Raw genomic sequence first — 25200 nt, 5'->3', positions numbered from 1 at the left:
GGTCCTGGCTCATTCTCTGAGCCCAGATCATGCCCTTGAGGAGGGCACCTTCAGTGAGTTCGCAGTGGTGATGGCCACACCTGCTCTAACAGTGGCATTGCCTTCGAAAGCCTTTGGGAGCCTTCACCCAAAGAACAGCCTCCAGTGGTCCCAGGCCAGGGCTTTCCCTGTTTTAACTGGAGAAAAGGTTGGGAGTAAAGGGGCCATGTGGCCAAATCCAACTGAGCAGGTGGTGCCTGCCGGGTCTTGCGTGAATGTACCTGCAGAGCACTTTGAGCAGATTCGAGGTTCATGAAGATAAAATAAAGCTTACGAAGCAGAATCAGGCATCCTATCCCCACGACATAGAAGAGCACTGTGAATTTCAGAGCATTTGCTAAAATGATGTGTAAACTTGCTATTCCACGTGCTTCTTCCCCAAGTTACTGTGGTGGGGATCTGCCTGCCCTCCACGTGCAGATGGCCACGTGTCTAGAAAACCCATTGGCAGGCTAATCAGGGGTCATAAACATATTGTTTAAACAGATTAGCTTTTATGTTTGAGATTTGCTTAGATTAAATTACTATGGTTATATAATGAGTGATCATTAATGGACTATAATTAACAAAACGGCTTGACTTTTCCTTGTGAAGGCGTTTGCCTGTGACAGGGACCATTTTTCATCTCGCTGAGGCTTCGCATCGGTTGACTCCTTAAGGGTAAATGGGTTCAGTGACAGCCACCAGGGCTGGCATGTTAGTGACCGTCATGAGTGTTGGTTTTCACTGGCGTGTCCTTCTCCAGGGGCCGACTCAGAGGCACGTCCAGATAATCATGGAGAAGCTTCTGCGGACAGTGAACCGAACCGTCATTTCCATGGGACGCGATTCCGAACTCATCGTAAGTGCTCGGTGACACCGCTGGGGTGTTTCGCTGTGGCCTCATTCCCATGAACGTCACTTGCAAACCTCAAAACCCACCTGGACCTTTTCCTTTCTTTTGAAACTAACGGCTCATAGCGAGTGGGTGAAAGGCCTTTGTTGAACAGTCGTATATAAAACAGACTCGTTTTCCATGATTTTAAAAAAAATTATGAAAGTCAGAGGGTGAGCAAACCGACCTTTTGGAGACAGAAGCGTTTTGTTCTGATTTTCTCGTTACTTCTGGCAAAGGATGTGTTTTCTTCTACGTGTTCATTTTTCTGGCAGTTTCTACATATTTATATTTTAGATGCCATTAATAAAACTTTATGACGACGTTCTTAGAAGCAGCTGAGGTACTCCACGTTAGCTGTTTTAATGTCTACACTAGCGTATTGTCGACATTTCTCTTATACAGATTATCGAAGCATGGAATAGGCTTTTTTCTCCCTATGAAATTTCTAAGTGATTTAGACAGTCTTAAGATTTTTATTATGGCGACTTTTTTCCAGTTTATCACTTTCCTTCTCATGCCAGTTATTCTGAAGTTTGGTTTGTTAGATAATAAATGCACCTGTAGGTCCCATTTAATTTCTTTCGCTTTTCATACATGTTACTAAGTCTGTCATTTAACTAAGTCTGTTTGATGGCATTTCAAAAAAATAAAAATAATAACTTTCCTAATCCACGAACAGAAAATCCAGTGGGAGTTTTCCCTGGCAGTCAGATTTGGCACACGGGTCCCCCCTGTGGGGCTGGATTTCTCTCCGTTCTTCTTGGAGAAGAACAAGCGAGGTGCACAAGGCCCCCTCCGACGGCAAGGCGACAGACAGTGTAGCACCAGACCTGCTTTGGTTTCTGTGGCCGGCGTCACCGTAAAGGCTGTGGTTTCGAGTGACTACGGATGGGGGCACAGGGGGACATCATCGCTGCCTTGGTGTGTGTCCATCCGGTGTCATTGTGTCTTCTCTGTCGCAGAGTTCAGCACATGTTATGATAAGATTTTCCTTTCTAAGGTATTGTCTCGTCTGGGCTTGGACTGTAACCTCTATGAATTAGGGAGTAAGAGATCTCCTTGTAAATTGGCTTTTTCCGGAGGGGGCTTTTCCACTGCTCTGTAAACGTAAATGTTTTCTTCGTGTTTCTCGTCAGAACTATTCTGTAATCTTGAAATGCCTTTGTCAAACTTGGGGGAGACTGAGCCGCCTGGAGCAAGCCCTGGGGTGACTCTGGGAGCGCTTCCGGCCTCTGCTGATCCTGCTTCCTCGGGGCTGTGCTGTGGTTCCCTTGGAACGCTGTCACCTTGCGGACGTGTGAGAGGGCCCGAAGTAGAGCGCATGACATGTGGCTCGGAGTCAAACTAAGTTCTGTGTCATTCCGTTAAGACCCCGTTGGAATGGACTGGATTAGAGAGGCTGGGGGTGACATGGGGGCGCCCTTGGGTTACAGCGAGTGAGCGATGGGCTGTCACGATAGGCAGTTGGGACGGATGGCGGTGTGGAGGCAAACGTCTCTGGTAAGGGGCTCGACCCTCGGTGTGTGTTCCCGCGGTCGGAGCCCGCTGGCCAGCAGTTCATGTGGGGAGAGGGGCGCAGAGGACGCCCAACAAACTTGGACGGGCCCTCAGAGCCGCGACGTTCTCAGACGTGCTCGCAGCTCAGCCACTGGTCCTGACGAAGGCAGAACGCTCGGGCGTGTGGCCCAGCAGGCCTCTGGGAAGCTACTGATGTCTCAGGCATCGTGGTAACAGTGGCAGTGACGACAGCTGCTCTCCCTCGAGCTCTCATTCGCGTGCTGGGCACTGTGCGAGGGATGGGAAGATTCACGTTGGATTCTCTCCTTCATCATGCGTGCGCAGCTACAGAAAATGCCCTAGGCCCCACCGCTGGCGTGGCAGCTCTCAGTCGGAGCCCTGGCTGGCGCTGAAGCTGGCTGCCGTGGTCTTTTCTGTGAAGTTGAGACTCGTGAGGCTGACCTCCTGGTGTCCCCGGAGGTCATGAGGAGGACTCTGAATTGCTCCTGGGTGTCCCCTCCCTGGGGAGGCAGCCGTGCAGACAGCCGGCACCTCTGCTTTCCCCTCCAGTCGTGTCCGTGGGCCAAGGGCTGTGGTCTCCTGGGGTAGCAGGTCCCACCATGGGTTCCTGAAGGGCCTGGAGGAGGCTCCGTGCTGAGGGCCCCTTGGGAGAGCGTGAGGAGGGGCCTGTGCACATTCTCAGGAGGTAGGACATCAGGACCCGCGCTCGGTCCTCCCCAGCTGCGGCCTGGCTCCCGCCAAGCACTTGGCGGCGGTCCAGGGCCGACCGCACACATCCGGGCCCGTTTCCCACCTCCCTGACCTTCTCCAGCAGAAGTCTCCAGAAGCAGGAAGCGGATTTAGGACCTAAGCTGACTCCTCCCGATTCCAACATCTCCAGTATCTATAAAAAACCCACAGATTCCACTTGTAAAACTACCAGGCTGTGGTGGGAGGAGTCTCAAACAAACAAGGGATTCTGAGTAAGCTGTCATCGTTTAATGAGCAATGACAGCGTCAAGGTGTTTTCGGGAAGGGATTTGCCGTTTAGAATGCGAGGTGTTTTGCAGGATCCTTGGGCCGCGACGGAGCCACGGGTCCCTTTGTGATGGCCGCAGAGCAGTGGGACTGACACGCTCCCCCGCTTGCTGTGCTTGACCTTGTCCCTGGCTTGCTCGCACGAGGACCGAACGTCATCTTCATCGCTCTGTGAATTTAGATTAGAGGATGATCCAGGGAAAAGACCCCTGATGAGGTGGACCCCAAACTTAATCAGTGGACCTTCGCGCGTGGAGAAAGCGCGAAAATGGCTTACAGGCCCGTTCGGGGTGAGCCGTAACATTCCATTGTAACCCTGAGATTTCATTCTTCATGTGCTTGTTACTCACTTTTTGCATAAATGGAATAGAAAATGTGTAATATGAATTGGCTTAAAAATTCTAAGGAATCATTGAAAATGGACTTAAAAACGTTAAGGAGCTAAAAAGTTTTGCATAGATGTCTCACGTAATGATTTGTTCCATGATATTGTCACCAGTAATACTAGAAACGTGACCTCTGTTTGCACTGGAATAAGTTATTGTGACAGCTGTCCTGGTCTGACAGTTTCCCTGTCGATGTATGTGTGTGTGGGAGTTGAGAACCGGCAACATCACGTGTCATTGGAGCGGCCGTGACATACACTGTGGTCCTTTTTACCTATGTCTGTGGTATTCTGTAAAACACTACGCGGTTTGTTGTCTGTCATTTGTTTTAATTTATTTTATACCTTTCAACATTATGTTTGAAATGGGCTATTGGAATATGTCTCATGTATATGATAAAACTGACATGATCCAAATTATTATACTTTTTTAACAAATGAAACGCCACCTGGCAGGTATGTAGTCGTAGATCATGTGGGCGCTTACAACAGGCCCTAACGGAGAAGCTTTGCAGTAACCTTGCCACCCAGTTAAGATGCTGTTTTATCTTTACCTCAGTGTGGTCTCGTACTGTAGCATCGAGTGACATGCTTGCTTTCATAATGTCTGATTTCAGATTTTATTTTTCTCTTCGCCTTTGAAAAGGTTTCTAGGCCTTTTGCATTAGATAGCATCGTAGTCTTCGGTAAGTTCTGAGCAGGTGGCCGTGGTGGCTCAGATGCTCTTGTCTTGTGGGCAGGTGGCCAGACCGGAACCCCCACCCCGTGTCTTTGCCGGAATAACCCCTTGTACACAGAGCTGGGTTAAGAGCAGACGAAATGAGTCATACATAGGAATATTCCTTCTGTGACATGAGCTGCTGCTGCTTTCGAATGATCGGATTTATCCTCCGTTAATGGGTCCTTTACAAATGTAATTGAGTGAGAAGGACCTTTAAAGATTTTTCTGTGGCCTGGATTCACACCAGAAGCCTGGAAATGACCGATGCACTGAAAGGGAAATGCCGGCCTCTCCCAAGAAGAGATCCCCGTGGAGAAGCAGGCTCGGACAGGGCACCGGCCGCGTGGATCTCCGTCCTGTTCCTGTGACCCCGGGACCTCCTGACTCACTAGAGGCAAGTGATGGAAGTTATTGTTCCCGCTCTGAGCACCAGCTGCTGGGGACAGTGACGGGGTGCGGTGTGCTTCGTTGTGACGACAGCGTCATTGGCGAGGACGACGCCGTCAGCGAAAAGCCAGTGCTTTCTTCGAGCCTGGGTGGCTTCAGGTCGCCGTGCTCCGTCATCCGGAAGACAGTGTGACGGTACCGGTCTTTCAGCGGAGGGAGCCTTTTTACCGAGATTCGTGACCAGATGTTTTCACAGGGATATGTCTCCACGCCTAAACGTTCATTTCGTGACATTTACTCTAATGGAGTTTATGAATGAATGTGCTTTTAAAGAAATGCTATTCTTATATTCATTTGCAAAAGAAAGTAGTACATCACTGAAGTTTCGAAGGGGCGGCATCTGGATTTTGCGCTGTCTAAACCATCTCTGACGGTACAATGGGGAGTTAATCCACTTGGCATGTGGCTTTCACGCTGCCATCCTGACACAGGGCGCGTGTCAGCCGTGATGGCTTTGTAAGTTCGTTTTTGTTTGTGGCACAACAGTTCTCGCCTGCCTCGGGTTTCTCCGGCCCTAGGATTTTTTTCAAGGTTGGTCACTGACTGTAAATTTACTGCAGAGGAAATAAAAACCACGTCAGTGCCGGGTAAAGTCGCCTCTGCAAATCTTGTGTATCCCTCAAACCGCAAAGGTGTCCTAACTTAATTATTGAGCTACTTAAAAGGCGATGTGCTGCTGTCACATGACTTTCTCATCTGCCAAAATGTATGCTGCACATTAGAGCTTGATCGGTTAACACTGATACCCAAAACAGAAGGTTATTTCTGAGTCAACAGCTCTTTTCTTCCAGTAAATAAATTGGTTGTACCCTTATCCCCCGGCCAAATGTGCCAGTGGTGGGGATTTCCTGGATAAAAGGAGATATATCCGTGTAGAAGGCAGCTGCTGTGACCTTCAGGTGACAAACACTGCCTCGCTTAGTAACCAAGTCAAGTTTCATTTGCTGATAAAAACGCTCGTGAAAAATTAGCCCACCAGTGGTGGGCTCGGCAGACGCGCCATGTCGTTGCAACAGGATGGGACAGACCAGCTCACGGCTCGATTCTTGCTTCCCGTTTGTCCTCGCTGTCCCCTACGAGAGGCAGAAAGCAAGCGCTCTGACTGGACGGTGTGTGTTTTGAGTACCGGGGACTGCTGTACCTCCGATGTGCCATGCTTGCGGTGGCACCCCAAGGAGTCCGGTGTCGTGGGGCAGGCTCGCTGTTACTGTTTGCTATTGGGGTCCGCCTGATGCCGGTCCACTTACGCCACGGAGATGGACACCTCTGCAACCTCGTAGGATGCGCGTGGCAAGCTTCTGCCAACTCTCTAGGCTCTGTCCAGGATAGCAAGGTTTGCCCACACCTTCCTTCCCTCCCCGTTTATACTCTGTCGGAGCTGGGGGCAGGGGGTCTAAGGTCAAAGGGGCAGATGCAGAGGTCCTGGTCTCTGTCCTCAGAGGCCAGCGACACACCACCAGAGTACCTGGTGGGCACCTACATGGCACGGTGTCCTTTGCTGTAGCTAGTGGTTTATAAGAGAGGACTTTGAGGCAGCAGCAGTGTATGGCTCACAGGTGATCATAGCACGTGACTCGGAGTGTCCCCCCCAATGCTCTTGGTAGTGCGCTGGGTCTCACCCCACTTCCGAGCACGGGTCAGCTCATCCCTTCCTTTTCCCCGAGGAACTAGGGAGGACAGTGGGAGCCTTCTGCCACAGCCTACAGTGACCCCCCACCCCCACCCCATCCTCGCAAGTGGGCTCCGTGCTCACAGAGGCCAGGAAAGGGGGTGGGACCTCTCCCTCGGGGAAGGGGTCAACATCGGGCTGGTCTCCACCAGAGAGGGAGGGTGCTCGGCCTAGTGGGGTGCTGGCCTTCCACGCGGGGGACGGAAGGAGAAAGGAAAGAGGTAGCGGGGGCCCCGGGGCCGGGACCCGCTCGGTGGATGATCTAGAGAGATGTCTTCACGGGGCCGTGGCTGGACTCGCCGTGGGGACGCTGACGAGCTCACCCCTCCGTCTGAGGTTCTTTGAGAATTAGATGCCAGTTGGGCGAGCCTGCCGTGAGCCCCCGTGGTGCCCCGCTTACCTAAAAAGTCATCTCGTCTTCCTGGTGGCGCAGCCCCTGCCTGCCCGGTGCAGGGTCCGGTGGGTGGAGTCCCAGCCAGATCTCAGCCCCACGCCCCCCTCAGCCGGGCCAGGGGACAGTGCCCGCACGTCGCAGCAGCCTCGTCTCTTTTCAGCCGGAATGTCCTTTCTTTCTTATTTTCTTGTATCTCTTGTCACAAATTACCGAAACCACGAAATAAGTGTAATAGCCACACAAATCATTACCTTTGGTTTTTCTTTTTTATTTAAAAATTAATAAAGAATTTAGTGACAAGTATAATAATTTAATCTCTATACGTAATGCCATGGATACATCTACATATGAGGGAACACTGGACTTTTTACCTTGGTTTTGTATCAAAGCTTTTACTTAAATCTTTCTAAGAGAAGAATCATCATCTGTTAGTGACACATTGTAACTGAACTATGAAATGATTTTTGAAAATATTTCTTTCTATTCTGAAGACAGTTTTACTTTAAAGTAGGAATTAGTGTTTTTCAGTCCCCTTTTGACTCTGAAAATTTTGTTTTCTTTTTGGTCTAGACTGCTTTCATACAGTGATGTTATTTTGTTTACTTGGATGTCCTCTCGTTTATACAGATTTATAGCACTAATTAGAAAGCTGCTAATACCCTTACTTCAATTCTCTGAGATAGTTGGGATTCTTAAAACACAAAGAGAGATAACTTGTTGGAAACATTTGTGTAACTTCAGTTAAAAACAGTATAAAATACATGAAACACAGTTTTTAAACTTTATGTCTACATGAAACAATTGCACTTCCTTCAAGGTACAGAATCGACTTGTTCATTCTTCTTTTGCTCAAAAATAGTTCTCAGTTCTGTTTACTGATAGTCAAGGAATTGTATCCTCGTATAGTGTTTCCACAGAAGATGTGTATTTTTCTTTTAATTAAAGCATACATCTGCGGGAGGGCTTGAGGGGCCCCGAAGGGTGTTGACGTGATGTGTACTCTTTGCATTTATTTCAGCCTAAGATCTGATTGCCGATCACTAGGTCCTTGTAGAATCAAAACACTTAGAACTAAAGCAGATTTGCGGTTGAGTCAGGAGGAAAATGCATGGCAAGAAATAGCTCCAGTCGGAAAAGTACAGGTGGAGAGATGCTAAGGGGGGCCACTGGACCTTCTGACATCTACTCAGTGAGTGTGCGTGTCGCTCTAGAGTAGATGTGGACAGAAGCTTGAAGACAGGGTTTTCTCGTATGTTCACAAACGATTCAAAATTTAAGTTGTACAAAAAAAAAAAAAAAAGAAAAGGCAAAGTAACCTCCCTACTTTCTATTGTGAAAAGCAGAAATCGATAGACAAAGCCATTGATAGACCAGGGGCTTTAATTTCTATAAAAAGATACTTGGAAAGGCGCAAAAGAGTGAAAATACCAAGGAACTAAGAGTTATATTGCGATGTGTGATCAAGAGGGAATTCTAAGTGTCACCGTTTAGTTAGAAAATACCTAAAAACCTTTGATTCACAGCTTTCCCCTAGGTATTCATCTACTACGACTTACTGATAGGTTAAATGTCGATGCACTAAGTTTGACTGGGAGGAGCAGCTAAACTAAACGCGCAGGCTTTCTTCGAGACGTTCGAGGTTTCCACACTTGCTACAAAGCATAACGCGCTGTATGTAACATCTGCCTGCACTTCCGAGGTGAACAATGTCTCAAAGACTGCTCCACGGAAATTATTTCCCGTGGCAGAGTGTGTACACCTGTGAGTTGTTGGTGACCATATTATCCACTGTGGATCTCTTGTGTGTGTTTTCAGATTCTTGCCGGAATTTGTCAGGAATTTGTCATTTGGCCTTTGGATACCAAAAGATTAAAAACGAGATCTAAGAAAGCTTAATGTCCAGTAGCTCTGACCCTGTCAACTCGCATCAGGTAAAGGCATGTCCTAACTTTGGGGTGACTCTCGGCTGCTGGCCACTTGGAAAATGAGCAGTAAACATGTCTGGAGATGTGGAGAATGCTAAATTTGAGGTGTCAATGTGACACCGTGATGTGGTCACTTGGCTTAGCGCTACAGCACACGAAGGCAAATATACATAGAGTCACATTTTAGAGATTATTCATGGTCTCTGACCACTTGAAAAAAAATTGTGCTTTCTCCAGAATTTGATGTGCTGAAAATTGCACTCGCCCCCTGCTTATTTGCAAAAAGCAAAGTAAAAATGAAGTCCTTTGCAAACATAAGGCTTGCTTTTTCTTCTCGTTGTTTAAAAAAACATAAAGGCTTGAAAGTAATTATGAGTTTTAGCTGTGTACAGAGAGACAGCCTGCCGTTCTGCAGGCTGATGACATAATACTTGCCGATCTGGGGTGGGGGTAGAATTTTCACTTGTCATCTTTGACTACGTAAGTTTCGTTCCGGATTTTCCATCCCACATCCGCGAACAGCAAGGAGCAGCTGGCAAGCTGCGACACGGAACCCCTTGCTTCTGTTAATTACCTGTTAGTACGAAGGCCTTTTTGGTAAGCAGGGTGAGAACTGGGTGCTACCCAGTCAGCCACAGTTCATTTGATCCTGTTCGTTTTGGAAAAGGGTTTACTTAACTCCGGTGGGTTTTAAAGACGGCCTGAAGACTCCAAACGCCACGAGCTTTAAAGAAACCAGAGTTTCCATCTTCCGTGCTTTTTAGATTCAGTTTTGGGTTTTTGCTTGGGAGTCGAGGAGTAAGACTCCGGAGAGTAAGGCGAAGGTGCAACCTGAGTTTCCTCGAAAGGATGTAGATTCCTCAGCACTGGCTGGAGTTTGTCTTCCTGCTGCTTAAAATCTAGCTCCACACTAGGAAGAAAAGAGGGAAAGTAGTGAGTGCTCGGTCTTTCATATGTGAAGAGCCCCTCAGTGACAGCCAAACGTGGTGACGCTCTACCAGGGTCGCCATCATTTGTGCTGTGTTTATGATGTCACTTTATGGCCCGGTATGAAGCAGTGAGCTGGACTCTGTTTTAGCTCTGCTGCTGTGATCTTTGACCAGCACGAGGTCGGGGACACCTGCCCCCATCCCAGTTGAAAATCCGCGCATGACTTCTGACTCCCCCAAAACTTAGCTACTAGTGGCCGACGGTTGACCAGAAGCCCTGCCGATAACATAAACTGTCGCTTCACACGTATGTTCTGTGTTATACGTATCATATACTGTAGTTTTAAAACAAATTAAGCCAAAGGAAATGTTAAGAAGACCATAGGAAAAAACGTTTACGGTATTTATTGAATAAAATTCTCGTGTAAGCGGACCCGCTCAGTTCAAACCCGTGCTGTTCAGTGCCAGCTGTCTTTCAGATAGGTTTATTTTTTTTTTGAAAAATAACTTGTTGGTTTTCTTTGCAAACCTCTGAAATGTTGTTAGTAAACAGTATGTACAGCCAAGCACTACACAGCGACATTTCCGTCATCAGCGGGCCACGTACGCGATGGCGGCCCGCAAGGTGAGGCTGGGACTGAAGGCTCCCGTCACCTAGCGATGTCATAGGCGTCGTGATGCAGCACGGCGAGTTACCCTCGGGTCCGCGGCGATGCTGGCCTTCGTGGACGTGCACGCCGCCTGCGTGAGCGTGCGGGGGCTTCGATCCCTGACGCGCGTGGTCCCCGAGGACGGTCACGACCGACGCCGTTACGGGCTCGAGCGCACTCGGCGACACTTCTCATCGTTACTTCGGAGTGGACTCTTGCTGCTTGTAAGAGAAGCTGTGTGAAACAGCGCTGTGCCACCCTGGCGGCCGCCCCCCGCGTCTCGTGTTTGCCGCCTCTCCTGTCGCATCATTTGCTCCTGTGCTTGATCTGATCTCGTTTCGTGCAGTGACATGCTGTCCAGGCTTGTGGCTGAGAGCAGCAGGCTAGGTGTGCGGTAGGCCAGACCTGTCCCGTACAGCCGGGGTGTGCGGTAGGCCAGACCCGTCCCGTACAGCCGGGGTGTGCGGTAGGCCAGACCCGTCAGGTTCGTGTAAGTCGCTATGATGTTCGCTCAGTGACGAAATCGCCTAACAGCGTTTGTCTCCGTGCGCGACTGTAATGTGTTTGCTGAAGTGAAAGTGTGACATACGAGGAACCCTTTCGCTCGTGCATAGACTGCACACACGTGCTTCATGGAATAAATAGATAACCAAACATGAGGGTTCAGGGTGCATCTTAGCACGTATATGTCAGGTGTGGGAAAGCTTGTTCCTGGGTACCTTTTCTCAAGGTCAGAGAACCCCATTTATCTTACCTGAAACAGTTGTGAAATGAAATGACCTTGGCTTATGTTCTCCTTGTAAAATCTCATCTGTCTGGAAAACTGGTAAGAGCCAAAAATATCCAGCGTTGGGGAAAACAGTCTGTTTATCCAGTCAACACCATTGAACATTACTGAGTTGTTATCAAAGACAGTTTTTCCGGCAAAAACATAGATAGCGTTTGGTGACTCTAACCCCAAATTGTAATTAAGTTGCTGAAGCCGTAGCGTGCAGACGTGCCAGTGGTGATAAACGTTTGTGTTAGATGACAGGATTAAAAATGATTTTTTAAGTAGACGTTGTTTCTTATGAAGTTTCTTCCAAGAATGCTGCAGCACACCTAGAGTCCTCTCTTCTCTCCTCGGCTTTGAAAGGACTATTGTTGGTCTCCTAACCTTAACTCAGACTTAATGGGTCCCCTTGGCATGGGAACAGGACCCCCTGGTCCAGTGTCATGTTTCTGTAACGGTCCCGGCATCGATGAGCCCTGCCTCCCTTCTTACCTGCCCTGTCCCCTATTACTTGAACCTGGATGCCGCCTTGTGCCAGGCTTCCCGAGAACTCTGCTCTGTGCCGCTCCTACGTCTGGTCTGAATGCCAGACTAAATGTCAGAAGATTTTAGTAAAAGCTCAGCGGTGATAATAATATACAAACTCACAACATTGTACATCCAGTAGAACTGCAAACCATTTATAAACACGAAATCCTATTGATTTAGAGAACCATTAATCCTAGACAAATTTTGACATTTTGGAAAGACAAAACAGCAAAGCTGTGTTATCTGGAGTTCTAAAAACAGGTTCAAGACCCATCTAATGGACCATTTTATGTTTTAAATCCACTGTTCCATTTCGTTTATTGTCAAAGACTATAACACGGAAAAAATTAGAAATTTTGTCGGAGAAGTTTATGGCCAGTTGCCCCCTGCTCCCCAAACAAGACTTTTAAAGGCTGTCTTTGAGCTGTGCCGCAGTGCCCGGGAAGCAGGGGGAAACCCTGTGACTTCATGTCTTGCTAACCTAGACCACGTGGTAACGGAGGCCTCGTTCCCCTTGAGGACAGTTGTGAGAAGTGAAAACCTCGGGACGAGCTGCACTTGCGAACACAGCCCCTCAGCGCTGCTACGTGGGGCAGAGAAAGAACAGGCTTCCGTCCCATCGTCTTCCCTCCATGTCGGGGTGGGGTTGGGGGGCGGGGCTCAGATAAGGACATGTCCTCTTTGAAGCTCAGTTTCCTTCACTTCGGCGATGAAGTAATTACCACCCCGACCATCTCACTGAATTAGGTAATGATTCCCCCCACCACCCAAAAACAAAGTCAGTGAAACGTTTTCTAAACTCTAAGATGCAATTCAAATATTTTGCTGTCCTTATTTATGTGTCGACCACCAATTTTGTAATGGAAATGAGCTAACAGTGATCGAGATGCCTATAAAAGAGTTCTTCAACTCGGATGTTTAACGAGGAAAACAGATTGTGCCGGGAGTTATCCCAGCCAACAGGAGCAACGGAGGGGTTTTATCAAGGCGCCCGGTGACTCCTGAAAGCAGGCCCTGCACAGCACGAGCCCTTCAGCAGCCCAGACAGGGGGCGAGGATGAGATCGGAGGGCGGTTCTCGCATTTCCTGGGCTAACACCACAGTTCCGGGCACCTGTAATTATTGAATTCCCATTAAGCCGCTACACTGGGAATTCTGTCATTAACCAATTCATCACACCACGGAACCACATTATCACAGAGTGATCTCATCCGTCCCTGTTAACAGAAGGACGCGCCTTCATCTGTCCAGTCGATTCCCGCTGCTGCAGCCGGGAGCGGGGTCTTCGTGGTTAGTGTGGGCGGCAGCGAAAGCCCGGCAGGACAGGAAATGCCGGAGCGGGGCCAGCCACGTGCCCTCGCGCCTCGCGCCTCCCCAGCCTGTGTCGCCCGCACTGTGAAGCGACGTGCCGTGGGTGTGAGGTGGGGAATGTGCATCGCTCCCTGCACTGCATCCTGCTGGGTGACACTTCTCCCGGGGAGGGAACACGCCCCGTCACCCGCTGACTCAGGAGCAGGCAGCAGTGTCCCGAGGTTAATGGTCCGGCTAACTCTGGCTGTCACGGAGCAGAGGCCCCTTCAGTCTTGACAGCCGGACGGCCAGAAGGAAGTGGCACCTGCTGTCCGGGTCAGAACAGAGGACTGGCACCCAAGCCACCTGCGCCCATTCCAGGCCACTTGGACGCCTCCGTGCATGTCCCCTCCCCCTGTTTAACTCAGCAAGCGGCCCAGGTGGGGCACGGGGAGGCTGCCTGGAGAAGGGGTGATGACCCACTCGGGGCTTCACACACTGATCCGAGTGACTCCAGACCTGGAGACAGGCACCCTACGTGCTGCCTGAGACGGTGTGGGCACTGTCACTGTCACTGAAGACATTGCCACCGTCTTCACGGCTGCTCCCCCCACCCCCACCGGGAACACCTACCCTGGCTTATGCCATGGCTGGCCACTCTGTGTCCCTGTGTCCCAGGCACACGTTCCTCATTCTCCAGCCATCTTCGGGAATATGCTGGTCCTCGCTCCTTTCTTCCTTCTCTGCACTCACGTGGGTCATTATTTACTTGTTTCTGTATCATTTCGCCTCCAGCCTCCCAAATGCAGGCGCTGTGTGGCCAGGGAGGCGTGTCCTATGTTCCCAGCACCTACAGCAGGCCCGATACTCGGCAGTTGCCTGTGTGATATTTACTGAATTCACAAATGGCCGTGGAGCCTTAGGAGACAGATTCCCTCTCGGCCGTCATCCCAGGTGCTTGGACTGCTCAGTTTCGGTCACTGCTGTCGTTCTTGTCCCCTCCCTCCTCCCACGAGGAGCTTCCTCCTTGCCGCAGACAAACAGGGCTTCTCCCGGAGGCCGCGCTGTGGGACACGCTCCAGGAGCATCGGTGGCCCAACTCTGTCCTATCAGAACTTAACTGATGGCGATTCTGAAGCTTTTTTGCAGAACACACCCCAGGGTCTTTTTGGAGCTTGGTCCTGCAGGTCCACTCCCCACTTCCCTTTTTCTAGAAGAGTCTGGAGTGGGATCTTGGGAAGGGTGGACGGGGCCAGCAGGGGTGCTTTCGACGCCAGCTGCTCCTGTGCTCTGCTCAAGGGAACCTGGGAATGTCACTTTATTCCCTTCCGTTTTCCCCTTGGGCCGGAGGGCGGCCTGGGCCGGAGGCCCGGGTACTGTTTTGTGCATGCGGCTGCCTCTGAGCTCCGTCTGAGGCGACGTGTCTCCCCATGCCATTTGGACACGCTTCCCCAGACCAGCTCCCACACACACTGACGGGGATGTGTGCGCGTGTGTGTTTGTCTGTGCGCGCACGTGCTCCAAGCGTATCGTGTCTTAGGACTCGGCTGAGGGTTTACACCGCTTCCTTCCAGCTCGGGGGTCTCAAGCCCAGCAGCACACACGAGGCAGGAGGCTGCTGGTGGTGCCGCCCACCTCCTGCAGGTGCGATCTGCTGCCTAACGCACTGGCAGAGGGACACGCACTTCATCCTGCATGCTATATCTCGGGAAGATAAGCCGCCTGGAAAAAGCCCTGACGTCTTGAGTTTCAAAGCATGAGCGTGAAGGGCTGAAGCTCGGCGTTCTCCTTTAGTGCGAGGTGAACCATGGGCTGCACACCGAGCTGGGGGAGACGGGGTGACCCCAGGGCTGCTGGGCTCGCGTGCGACGTGGAGATCCGGGGGAGCTCTTCTCCCTGACTCTTTTGTCCGTCCTCCCCCCACCTGCATCCGCCCTCCACCAGACAGCGACCATCCGGCCGAACGCTTTGTGTTGAGAGCGCCGCGCCAACTAAGGCTGGACCGCCACGTGTGCCACTGCAGAGCCGTTTGCCGCACGCGGCTCCTTGTGACGGACGGTTAAAGCGATGGGGTGCAGCTTTGGTTGCTTGGCTAGTCTATTTCTCCTGAAAATGGAATTTTTAAGTATGGGGACTTTCTGACAAAATTAGTCTCCTGTACATTTCCAAAGAAATGAGACTCTGCCCTCAGTCTCGGTCCGCTCCGTCAGCTGGGACCCAAGCCTTGTTTTCTCCTCGGAGCCGCTGCCGGGCTTTGTAGTGACACTTCTGCCTGCCACGTCCCTTGATGCTGCAGAGCAGTGGCGTCCTAGCCTCTCCAGCTGATATTCTGGTTGTCTAATGCACTATAAATACTCAAGCCCTGTCGCAGTTTCTTGAGCAAGCTGTCGCCGAATCCTCAAATTAATTTAAAGGAAAGGTATTTAAAACGTCCCTTTCTCCAGCCCCCTGTGTGTAGCAGTTAAGAGTTAAAAGCAGGTGAATTTAGCTCCCCAGCACTTGCTTCTGGAAGAAAACCCAAAGTCTCCGATCTCTCCAGCCTCGACAGAGCCGGTGGGGCGCAGTGGACTGCGGAGCAGGGGCCTATGTTTCTAATTCTCTTTGGATTAGATTGGAGTCCCTTGGCGCTAACTGTGGCTCTGACTCCTGCTCGTCAGTGTGGATAACTCATGTCCCCTTCAGAGGCCTGAGCCTTCTGGGCTGTGAACTGATTGTGGAGAGGCGCTCTCACCCCACGGGGGGCTCCATGGAACAACCACATGGGAGGGGAGACATGTCCGAGCCTGGGAAAGCCAGCACACTGGAGTGTGTGATGGCTCTGACCCTGACAGTCTGGATGGGACAGATGGCATTTCCTAAGCACAAGGCTTCATGGCTGTGGAACCAGCTAGAATGCGGCTGGGGAAGCAGCTTCAGTGTGGGAGCTTCGTGTTAGCACCGTGGACAACTCCAGTGACGTTCCAGCACCATGGACGACGCCAGTGACGTTCCGAGGGATTGGAAGCTAGGTTCTCGGTGCCTGTACGTGCTGCACCGTATCTAGTATACGTGGGTATGTTATATGTCGTGTAGTATATATGTGGCATTTATATAGACAGATATACAGGCGGATAGCTACATGTACATATAAAAATAACGTAGGCATATAAACATATATATATATAAATTACCATTCCAGTAGTTTCTAATATTAATAATTTGTAATTATTAGCTTTTAACACTTTAGACAGAGAAATGACTCATCATCACTTTAAATCCTTCCCTCACCACTACTTAACATAGTAGGTGTGTAATCAGTTTATAGAGTTACTGTCAGAAATAGATGGATATTCAATAATATTAATACCCAAATTTTAAGACCTATCCCCTTTTTCCGGTATGTGATGGCAAGGAACTTACAAAACAAAACAAAACAAAAACAACGTTAGTCTGGTGTCCTCCCTATGAGTTTTTCTCTGAAGTCACAGTTAGACGGAGTCACAGTTAGACGGAGTCCTTTGTGACCACATCCTGGCTCTTTCCCAGCCCACACTGCGGAGGACTCATTCTCCTTTTATGCTTGACTAGAGCTCCATCCTTGGCGTCTGTCTGATCTGTGACTCTCTGCAGTACAAATGCTGATCTGGCATTCAGGCCTTGTCTAAGTGCCCGGGTTTGAGGGCCAGCCAGATGCACCAGGATCGGGGACCACGCTCCAGCCTCCTGTAAACTGTGAGGTTGAATCAGAAATTCTCAGGCCCGTGGTAATTTACCAAGTAGAGAAGGAATCAACCAGTCGCTACCAGGAGCGTCATATGTGTATCAAACATATCTTATGCCACAGACCTAGCAAGCCACAAAGGTCATACCTTGTAATTAAAAGAGTGAGTACTTAGCAAGTGTCGCCTGTCACTACACCGCTGTCCTTGGCCTCATTGAAGAACACGCAGCCTCTGACGTTTGGCCAGGAAGTGCATTGTAACTGAAAACACATAACTGTCCAAAACTGGCTGCAGTGCATCTCGCAGGTGCCCAGAGGTGGAGCACCAGGTCAGGCGACTTGAGTGGGGTTCACCTCATCTGCTCTCTTCTGCCCAGAGAGGCAAATGGTTTCGTGGGGTCCCTGTGCTGGAGCTAATGTACAAAGCAACCCACCCCTCTGAGCTCCAGCCTGGAACTGTGAGTTCCACATGCCCTAAAGAGCTCCCCCGTCTAGTCTGCTGTGAGCAGAGAGGTGTCCCCACTGAAATGAAGCAGCGAGAGTCTCGTCACACAGCCCAGAAAGCCATCGGCTTCTTGCATGTATGTGATCTGTGCTGTCATCAGTGACCTGTCTGGAGCCTGGGCTCCCCGCAGAACCCCCAGCTTGTCCTTTCTGTGAGAGCGTTTCTTTCAGGATGACCGATGGGCACAAAGGGTCAGCCCAGTGGCCCTGGCAAACACCGTCTTCTCTGGTGTCCACGGCCCCCGAGGGCTTTCACGGGCTCCAACTCAGGGCGCCGTGGGAAGGACTGGGTCCTGTGTTTAGCCCATACAAAAGTCTATAGTCATTTTAAAAATGATCTACATTGACTTCCTGATGAACTTGAGAGCGGGACACTTTGCTGCTGTGTTGGACAGTGGTGAGTGAGCGTTAATGTCGTCACTGAAGGTGAGGGTCTCAGGAGCGTTATCAGCATAAGCAGCCCTTCTCTGACGAGGGCTTCATAAATAATAGGGTGACATGAGGGACCACCTGTCAGTTTCACAGCTGTGATCAGTTTACTAGCATCGAGGAAGTCTCAGGGTTATGCATTAAAATCAAGATGTTACTTCAGGTTACTAAAAGGCTGCTAAACTTAATGCTTGCATATTGGGGAAAAAGATGTCATATTTTTAGAATTCTAATAGAATAGAAAAAATCTGAATTATTGGCTTTGGGAATTTTCATGGAGAATTTCGAGGTCCGTTCATTCTTTTTTTCTGGCTTTTAATTTACCTTATTTAAAAAATAAATTTTCCCTTACGCCAGAGCAGCGTTGCCTAGGGCTTCATCCAGGGGACCCTATCCGTCGTCTCGCTCCTGTCCCAGCCCTCACGGTAAATCGTGCGAGCAGAGCGCTAAGCGTTAGACGAAAGGCTGGTTTCCTCCCCGTCAGTGCCTGTGAAAGAACTGAATACGCACAAGTGGCGGTAACTGAAGCAGGCCTGGGAAGGGCAGTCCCACTAGGAGAGTCACTAAGTGACAAGAGCCACGGAGAGTCCACTCCAAGGGGCTCTGGACAGGGTGGACTGCGCCATCTCTGCCTGCAAATGCCATCACCTCCGCTAACAGGCTTCGCTGGCCGCGAGGCCCGCGTCCTGCTGCCGTCGTGGGGGTGTGCCACCCTTGCCAGTCCCTTTCTGCGGGACGCCAGGCTCAGTGCACCTCGCACACTCGTGTTTGTCCGCCATCTTTGCAGCCTTGTATTTTGTGCCCTTGTTGGTTATACAGCCATTAAGCAGGGACGATTTGAGAAAATGAAGCCCATTAATTCTGCGAATTCCTCGTTCATGCTCATAATATTAGGATATCTTACTCATCTTTTTTGAAACCCTCTAATTACTTTGGAGAGGAACTTGCAGAATTTAGGAGCTTCCTACTTGATAAGCAAAGACTGCAATGTACTGGAATGTTCCCCAGCTGCCGTGAAGATGAGCAGGGATGTTTTAGCTGTCTCTCTCCTTGTTGCTGCTTGTTGTCCCCAACACTAGCCTGGCGGCGGGGAGGGGGTGGGAGATGGGGGGCTCTATGGAACATCCCTAAACCCTCCCCGACATGACGTCCCTCCACCATGATCCTGTCTCTTCTGAGTCACCTGTGCCGTAGGTCCATTTTCCCAGCTTCCTTCAGCTCCTCCTCTTGTGCCTTTCGTCACTGAGTCCGTGGCCAGCACCTTGGGCACAGAAGGATCCTTGTTGTCAGGGCTGTATTGTACGGCGTCCTTTGGCAGGGGGGTATGTTTGGGGTTGTCTTCAGCCAGATTGCAAATTCCTTCCCATCTCCCAGTGTCCGGTGCAGAGCCTGCCATCTCGGAGGACGGTGACAAATGCTCGCTGAAGAAATGCACACAAAGCATCAAATAGAAAGGGGGTGGCTGTTTTACCAGAATGGTGGTTCAGAATCCCGACTCTGCTTCAGCTTCAGTGGGTCCTGTCAATGATGGCAATATGAAGGAGGCAGCAGGGCGTTCCGGAAGCTCCCTCTCTCTGTGGTGTTGCAAACAAAGGGCTAGGCACCCATCAAGTCCCCAGCCCCCTCCCGGCCCCTCTGCATAATTAGTGTCACGTGAGGCCAGCTGTGTGGTGGCCTTGATGATACAGAAATGAAGCAGGTGTGGCCTGTGTCCTCCTGGAGGGTACAGTCCCTCCAGGCCTTGGAGCTAGTGGTAAGAATCCTAACACTTCACAGGAAAATTTTAAATTCTCGTAAAGAGCCTATTTGATTATAATCTGAATCAGCATCATTATTATCTGTTGGATCTTGCTTTCCTTCCTTTCTGAGTTGAGGCTAGCACATGCCATTCTCATAAAAAGTACAGTTTTGAATTCAAGCGATTTTGTTGTATTATTTTACAAATTAACCACTTCCGTGAGGGAGGAAAATGCTGGTTTGTCAGTGGGATGTCTCATTGCTTCTTTCTGCACCAAAATCCGAACAAAAAAGACACGTGACTCATCAGATTTGTCTGAGGAGAGAATTACCAAGACAGGCTGGGCACAGAAGATTTCAGCTGCTAATGAGCAAAGATTATATTAGTAATTTATCCTTCAAACATTTTCCAAAATAATTACAGCGTCCTTTGACAGGAAATGCAGATGATAATCCAGAAAGGTTTTACTAGGGAAAACTGAAACTTGTATCTCTTTTCATCTTCATTCCGAGATGGCCTGGGGAATTCCACATTCCCGGTTACGGAAAATGCCACGTGTGACGCTCAGGGTCTCCGTGGGCCAGTGAGCCGGGTGGTCCATTCACCGTCCAGAGCAGCTGTTTGGCAGACGGAGGCCGATGCTCTTCTCCTGAGAAAGGCCTGACTGTCCACACGTTTCCCTGCGTGTGCACTCGCAGACCCAGAGCTCTCGTAATTGTAAATCTCTGACTCCCGAGATCTCAGAGCGGGTAGGGATCTGCCGATCCCTCGGTGCCATCCTGCCTTAGGGACTCGATGGCGCCCCACCAGGCAGAGAGCGGGGCTTCAGCCCTGTCCTCTGCGGCACCCGGTATCTGAGCATCTTTGCTACCTGCTGCTTGTGGCACTGGCCGCCCTGCCCCCCAAAACCGCTTCAAGACCTTGTGCCCTTTTGATGTTTTTCCCAAGTCATGCGTATTTCCACAACAGACTGATTTTTTACAGAGAAATTCATCCCGCCAGCCATGCAGAGGCGCACGTTTATTACGGGGCCATGTTGACAGATCCCTGGCAGCTGCGTCTTGACCTTGGCCTCGTTCGCATGCCCTGCGCCGAGCGTTAGTGGGAGCGTGGAGGAGTCTTAGCCACTCAGAGAGGATGACTGGGTTTAGAGTGAAAAGCGGCGTGTACATGCACGTCAGGTGGGGCCACGTTCTTTGACTTCCAGGGCTCTGTTGCCGGCAGACAGGTATGGCAGATTGCCACGTGTGGATGTGGCAGTGACGGTGGCCCCTGGTGTTCTTCCAGTCTCGGGCCGGCCACAGCCCTTCGGCGTTTCAAAATTTATTTTGAAACTCCTTTAACCTATTCAATCCCGAAGTGCTCCAGGCATCCCGCGGGAAAGACCAAGAATAATGGCAGAGATGGTGATGCGGGGACTCACAGGAACATTCCCGAAGCCTAGGATGCAGGCCTTGGTACCCAAGCCACTGCAAGACCCTGACTTTAGCTAAGCTTATGCTTTCAAATGGCACCCTCCATATGCAATTGAAGGAGGGCTTGTTCCCTCGATGAGAAGAAACAGACTTTAATCACAAAGCCTTTGAAATGTGCACACTTCCCGGCTCGCTCGGGTCTGTACTCCGAGCTGCGGTGGCTGCCCACGTGCACTGCTGCAGGTCACCCGAACCAGTGATTCCTCCTGCCCAGGGCCTGCTGAGTTCTTAGTGCTTGTCACCAGAGAAACCTTTGCTCCTCAAGACGCATTTGGCGTTCGAGGATCGAATCGCAGGAGTGAGGGAAAGCTGGGAGGTCACCAGGCTGAACCCCCACTTGCTCCCCTTTCTGTTTGGCCCCGGGAACCCCGAGGCGTCTCATCAGTCGCCAGGCATCGGGACAGACTCACGCGATGCGAGTCGCTCTTCATCCTCTCACGTCGGTCTTTGGCGTTTGCGTAGCGTCATAATAGTCTCCTTGTCCGAAGTGCTAGATTCACCACCAGCACCCTGTGCCCCCGAGACGTAACTGACGCCCTCACAAGGCCCTGGCCGACGGGCTTCGCTGTGTCTGACTCGAGTCCTCTCCTTACCCTCAGATGGCATGCTCACCGAGAGGGTGGTGCGTTTGGGTCTGTTTATGCCATGTGCACCCATCATCGAAGCGATGTGACTTCTCGGAATGTTACGTGAGCCGACGCCACGTAACTGAGGCAGGCGAGACTTATCTGTGAGTGAGATGCTTTAGAAGGGTCGCGGGCCGCAAATTATTGAGTGTGCAAAACGCAGGGGCAAATCGGCATCCAGAAAGATGCTTGAGTCAGATTCCATCACAAGGCCATTCCGTGTCGAAGGAAAATGGGCGTAGCTCGTGGAAGCCACCTTGGAACTCCAGTGGGGGTCCCCACGTGCACCGAGAACATCTGGGCCTGCCCCCGAAAGACTGGCATAGCCCAAAACCAGGTACATGAAAGATCGCAATTGGGATGGTTCAAATTAGAATAACACGTTTCAGGCTGTGGTCTGTCTCCCTTGTGGCTTGTTTTTCAGCTGGTTGACCAGAAGTGAGTTTTCACTCCTGTTACATCTAAACGGCTCAGAAAACTCCCGCCCACTCTCAATAACCATTATAAGAGTAACTGTTAACTTCTCTATTGACATATAACATTGCCTGCCCAGTTAGTAACTGTTAATTTTTAATTACATTCAACTTAAAGTGATAGGAAAACTGGGAAACAGAATTCAGCGAGCTGCGTAAGTTTGACTTGGCAGTAATATCAAGATCTCTGTCTGAGTTAGTAATTGGAGGACTGACTTTGTGAGGTGGGGGGCCTGGGGGTCCAGCTGAAATGTTTCCGTTAAGCCTTCCAGAGTCACTTCTATTTAGAGCAGAAGTTTGGGGGGTGGGGGTGGGAACTGTTGCTGTTGTTACCACTCTGACAGCAGAGATTTTAAAATACTTTTCCTGAAAGAGAGATCGAAAACTCGGCTGCTTCTCTAGCACTATCCTCCTGGTTAGGGGGCTGCTGTGGGTCGGGGAGGTGTGGCTGCGGAGGGTCTCCCCTCTGTTCAGCCTTAGCAGACACTGCCAGGTCAATCTGAGTGCTCGCAATGGCTCATCCCGTCTACCTGCCGAATCTCTGCTAAGTTCTGGCAAATCTCTGTGGTGCCAGATGGACACACGGTTCTTCGAGAAGCAAGCCAGTGGCTGGTGTTTGGGATTCCTGCAGGTGTCGGTCGATCCAGTTCTAAATAGTAACTAGTCAAGGACAGTTCCTGAAAAAGATGAATTCTTGTCTTTCGTGGGCTTGTTAAATCACTTTTAATATCACTTTTAATGCAAGTTACTTCTGGACTTTGAGGCACATCTATTTAAATTACTTCAGTCACACTGGAGAGTGTTCGAATACGTTCTTTTTTCAATCACCCACAAGACGTTTAAGTGGGTTGATGCTCCTCAGCTGCTGTGGACCTGCTCTAGAAACCTCCGCTCACTTCTCCGCGGCCTTCGAAGGCTGGGTGAGCTGGAGCTCCCACCGCGACGACAGCTGGACTGGGACGATGTCTGCATCTCTCACTTCTTTTCCCAATGGCCCCAGTGAGTGCGGGATGACCGTGTGGCAGTTACTGCGCTTCACTGTTGAAGCAGAATTCTCTCCCGCAACGTGAATGCGGTGAGACATCCCACTGACCAGACTTCTGGGACGAGTCGCTGAGGGGTTCCTGCTTCCCCGCCTGCCGCCCGGAGCCCTTGGCGTTTTGCATGTGACTTCTGCTAGACCTTAACTGGTGACGGTTCCAGCAAAACAGGCTTTCTCAGCGTTGGCCTTTTGGACCAGGCGACTCCGTTGTGTCGCAGAGGCTGTCCTGTGCATTATGGGATGTTAGCTGCATCCCTGTTCTCTACCTACTAGATGACAATAGCCCCTCCCTCATTGTGACAGCTGAAATGTCTCCCTCCCGACCTTGCCAGATGTCCCCTAGGAGGCAAAAGTGGACCCTGTTGAGAACTTCTGCCATAAGGAATGCGATAGCGTGATACCCAGTGCTCATGTGTGCCCCCTAGTTTTTCTGCACGACAAGGTCACCAGGTGACATGACTGCTTTCAGAGCCTCTAGGGCCCTGTCTGAGATGTGTGCCTTGATTAGAGACGTGCCATGGGTCCAAGATGGTGTAGACTCAAGCTTTTTGCTATTTTTAAAGCCTCTTCTCGTCTCGACATTCTTAATTAGAAGGTGGTAACTGTGGAGATCTCTTTAGAAGGTGTATTTGGAGTGACAGTGGGGGTCCCGTCACACATTTTTAGGTATGCAACTACGCACTCAGCATTGTTTTTCATAATTTGGCAAATCAACTAAAATCATTTTTCAGACTTAATTTTTAAAAAATGAACTAAATCATAACATCTCTTATTGCTCTCATAGTCTGTTCGTGAGAATTACATTTCCAGAAAGAAGAGAGTAACCTCCGAAGGTCGTGATCGTGTCTTAAAATCCTGAATAACTGCCAGGAAACTAACGTGACTTTTGCCCATTTAAAGTTTCTGCTGTATTCTTATCGATATGCAGAATCTAAACTAGCTTCAAACTAAAAAAACACAAAGACCAGCTGTAGGGGTGCAGACGGGAGACTGCGCCTCAGCCCTTGTGAGTCCCCAGGAAATAAAGTGCACATTTGCTGGGAGCAGCTGGGTCCCCCCGCGCCGTGCCCAGCATATCCAGAGCGGCTTCCCACCTTTGATCTATACCACCCGAAGGGCTCATATTTCACGACTTTTCCAGAATATGCAGTACAGTGCTCACGGCTGTTGGATTCCGAGAGAGCAAGCCATCAAACATACACCAACTTTTGAAACCGCTAAGATGCATTTGCAAGGTAAATGAGTTCAAGCTCTCCCTTGTCCCGTGATCACACGCTGGGGATCGAGTATTTAGAAAGGAGCATAGAATTACGGTCAGGTAACATCCTCTACTGTCTGTCTGATACAATCATCCCAGCATGGCCCCCAATGATGCTGGCATTTGTGGGTAAACATCATTCGTCACTCATAATAAAAAAGCGGGAAGAGGAGAATGTTAACATACCTATAGATAATACATGCACTGTTCCTGCATGTGTCACAATTAGCTGTGTCTTGCCCAGTCCGATATGAAAGCCTACAAGATAAGAACAGGAGAGCATTACAAGTGGTGGCTGGCGGTCGCTGGCCTTTCTAGAGCAGACGCCTCGAACCGGTTGCTTCCCCAACGCCAGTGCTCGTCACGGTAATGGAAACTGATGGATGCGTGTTTCCCGTTTTGTTGCTGTCTCTGTGTTTACACAACCATTGCAACAGCTACCGCTCGAGATGATATTGAAATTAAATTGAGAATGTGAACGTAAGCTACTGGACGAAGTAAATAATCTGATTTTGTTATAAGCAGAGGGAATTTGGGATGTTTCAGTGAAGCGTTCTATTTGTGGTGTTTTAAAAACAAAACAAAACAAAAAAAACTTGGAGGGAAAACCAACCCGAGATGCTGAGGCGATGGCTTGTTTTTGCCTCACAAGCTCTTGGCCTCCAGGAGCAGGGGTCAGCAAACTAAAGCCCTCGGGCCAAATCTCACCTTTGGCCCAACTTTGTCCAGCAAGCTGAGAATGGATTTGACGTTATAAAACGGTTAAAATAAATCGAAATAATAGTATTTGGAGC

The 25200-nt window shown here is 50.0% G+C and overlaps 2 protein-coding genes across 4 annotated transcripts in view; one reads left to right on the top strand and one right to left on the bottom strand.

The window, feature by feature from the left end:
• DOCK1 (dedicator of cytokinesis 1) overlaps positions 1-25200 on the top strand; it is a 380982-nt gene that overhangs the window by 131959 nt on the left and 223823 nt on the right. Inside the window, 1 exon segment of the mRNA XM_025047519.1 lies at positions 785-880. Coding sequence (XP_024903287.1) covers positions 785-880 — 96 coding nt within the window.
• FAM196A (family with sequence similarity 196 member A) overlaps positions 7312-25200 on the bottom strand; it is a 38965-nt gene continuing 21076 nt past the window's right edge. Inside the window, exons 2-4 of one of the 3 annotated variants that reach the window (XR_003046604.1) lie at positions 24593-24664; positions 18978-19800; positions 9773-9902 (exon numbers count right to left, since the gene is read on the bottom strand). Coding sequence is in view for 2 of the 3 variants with exons in the window: in XM_006912860.3 (XP_006912922.1) it covers positions 9719-9902; positions 24593-24664 (256 nt within the window). In the remaining variant the exon portion in view is untranslated. Of the gene's footprint in view, positions 9903-18977; positions 19801-24592; positions 24665-25200 lie in introns of all 3 variants that reach the window. The other 2 variants (XM_006912860.3, XM_025047520.1) reach the window with 2 other exon arrangements.

The sequence above is a fragment of the Pteropus alecto genome, unplaced genomic scaffold (genome assembly GCF_000325575.1).
Source record: "Pteropus alecto unplaced genomic scaffold, ASM32557v1 scaffold74, whole genome shotgun sequence".
Classification (NCBI taxonomy): Eukaryota; Metazoa; Chordata; class Mammalia; order Chiroptera; family Pteropodidae; genus Pteropus; species Pteropus alecto.
Note: the sequence above shows the minus strand (reverse complement) of the source record. Positions and strands in the feature narration are given on the sequence as shown.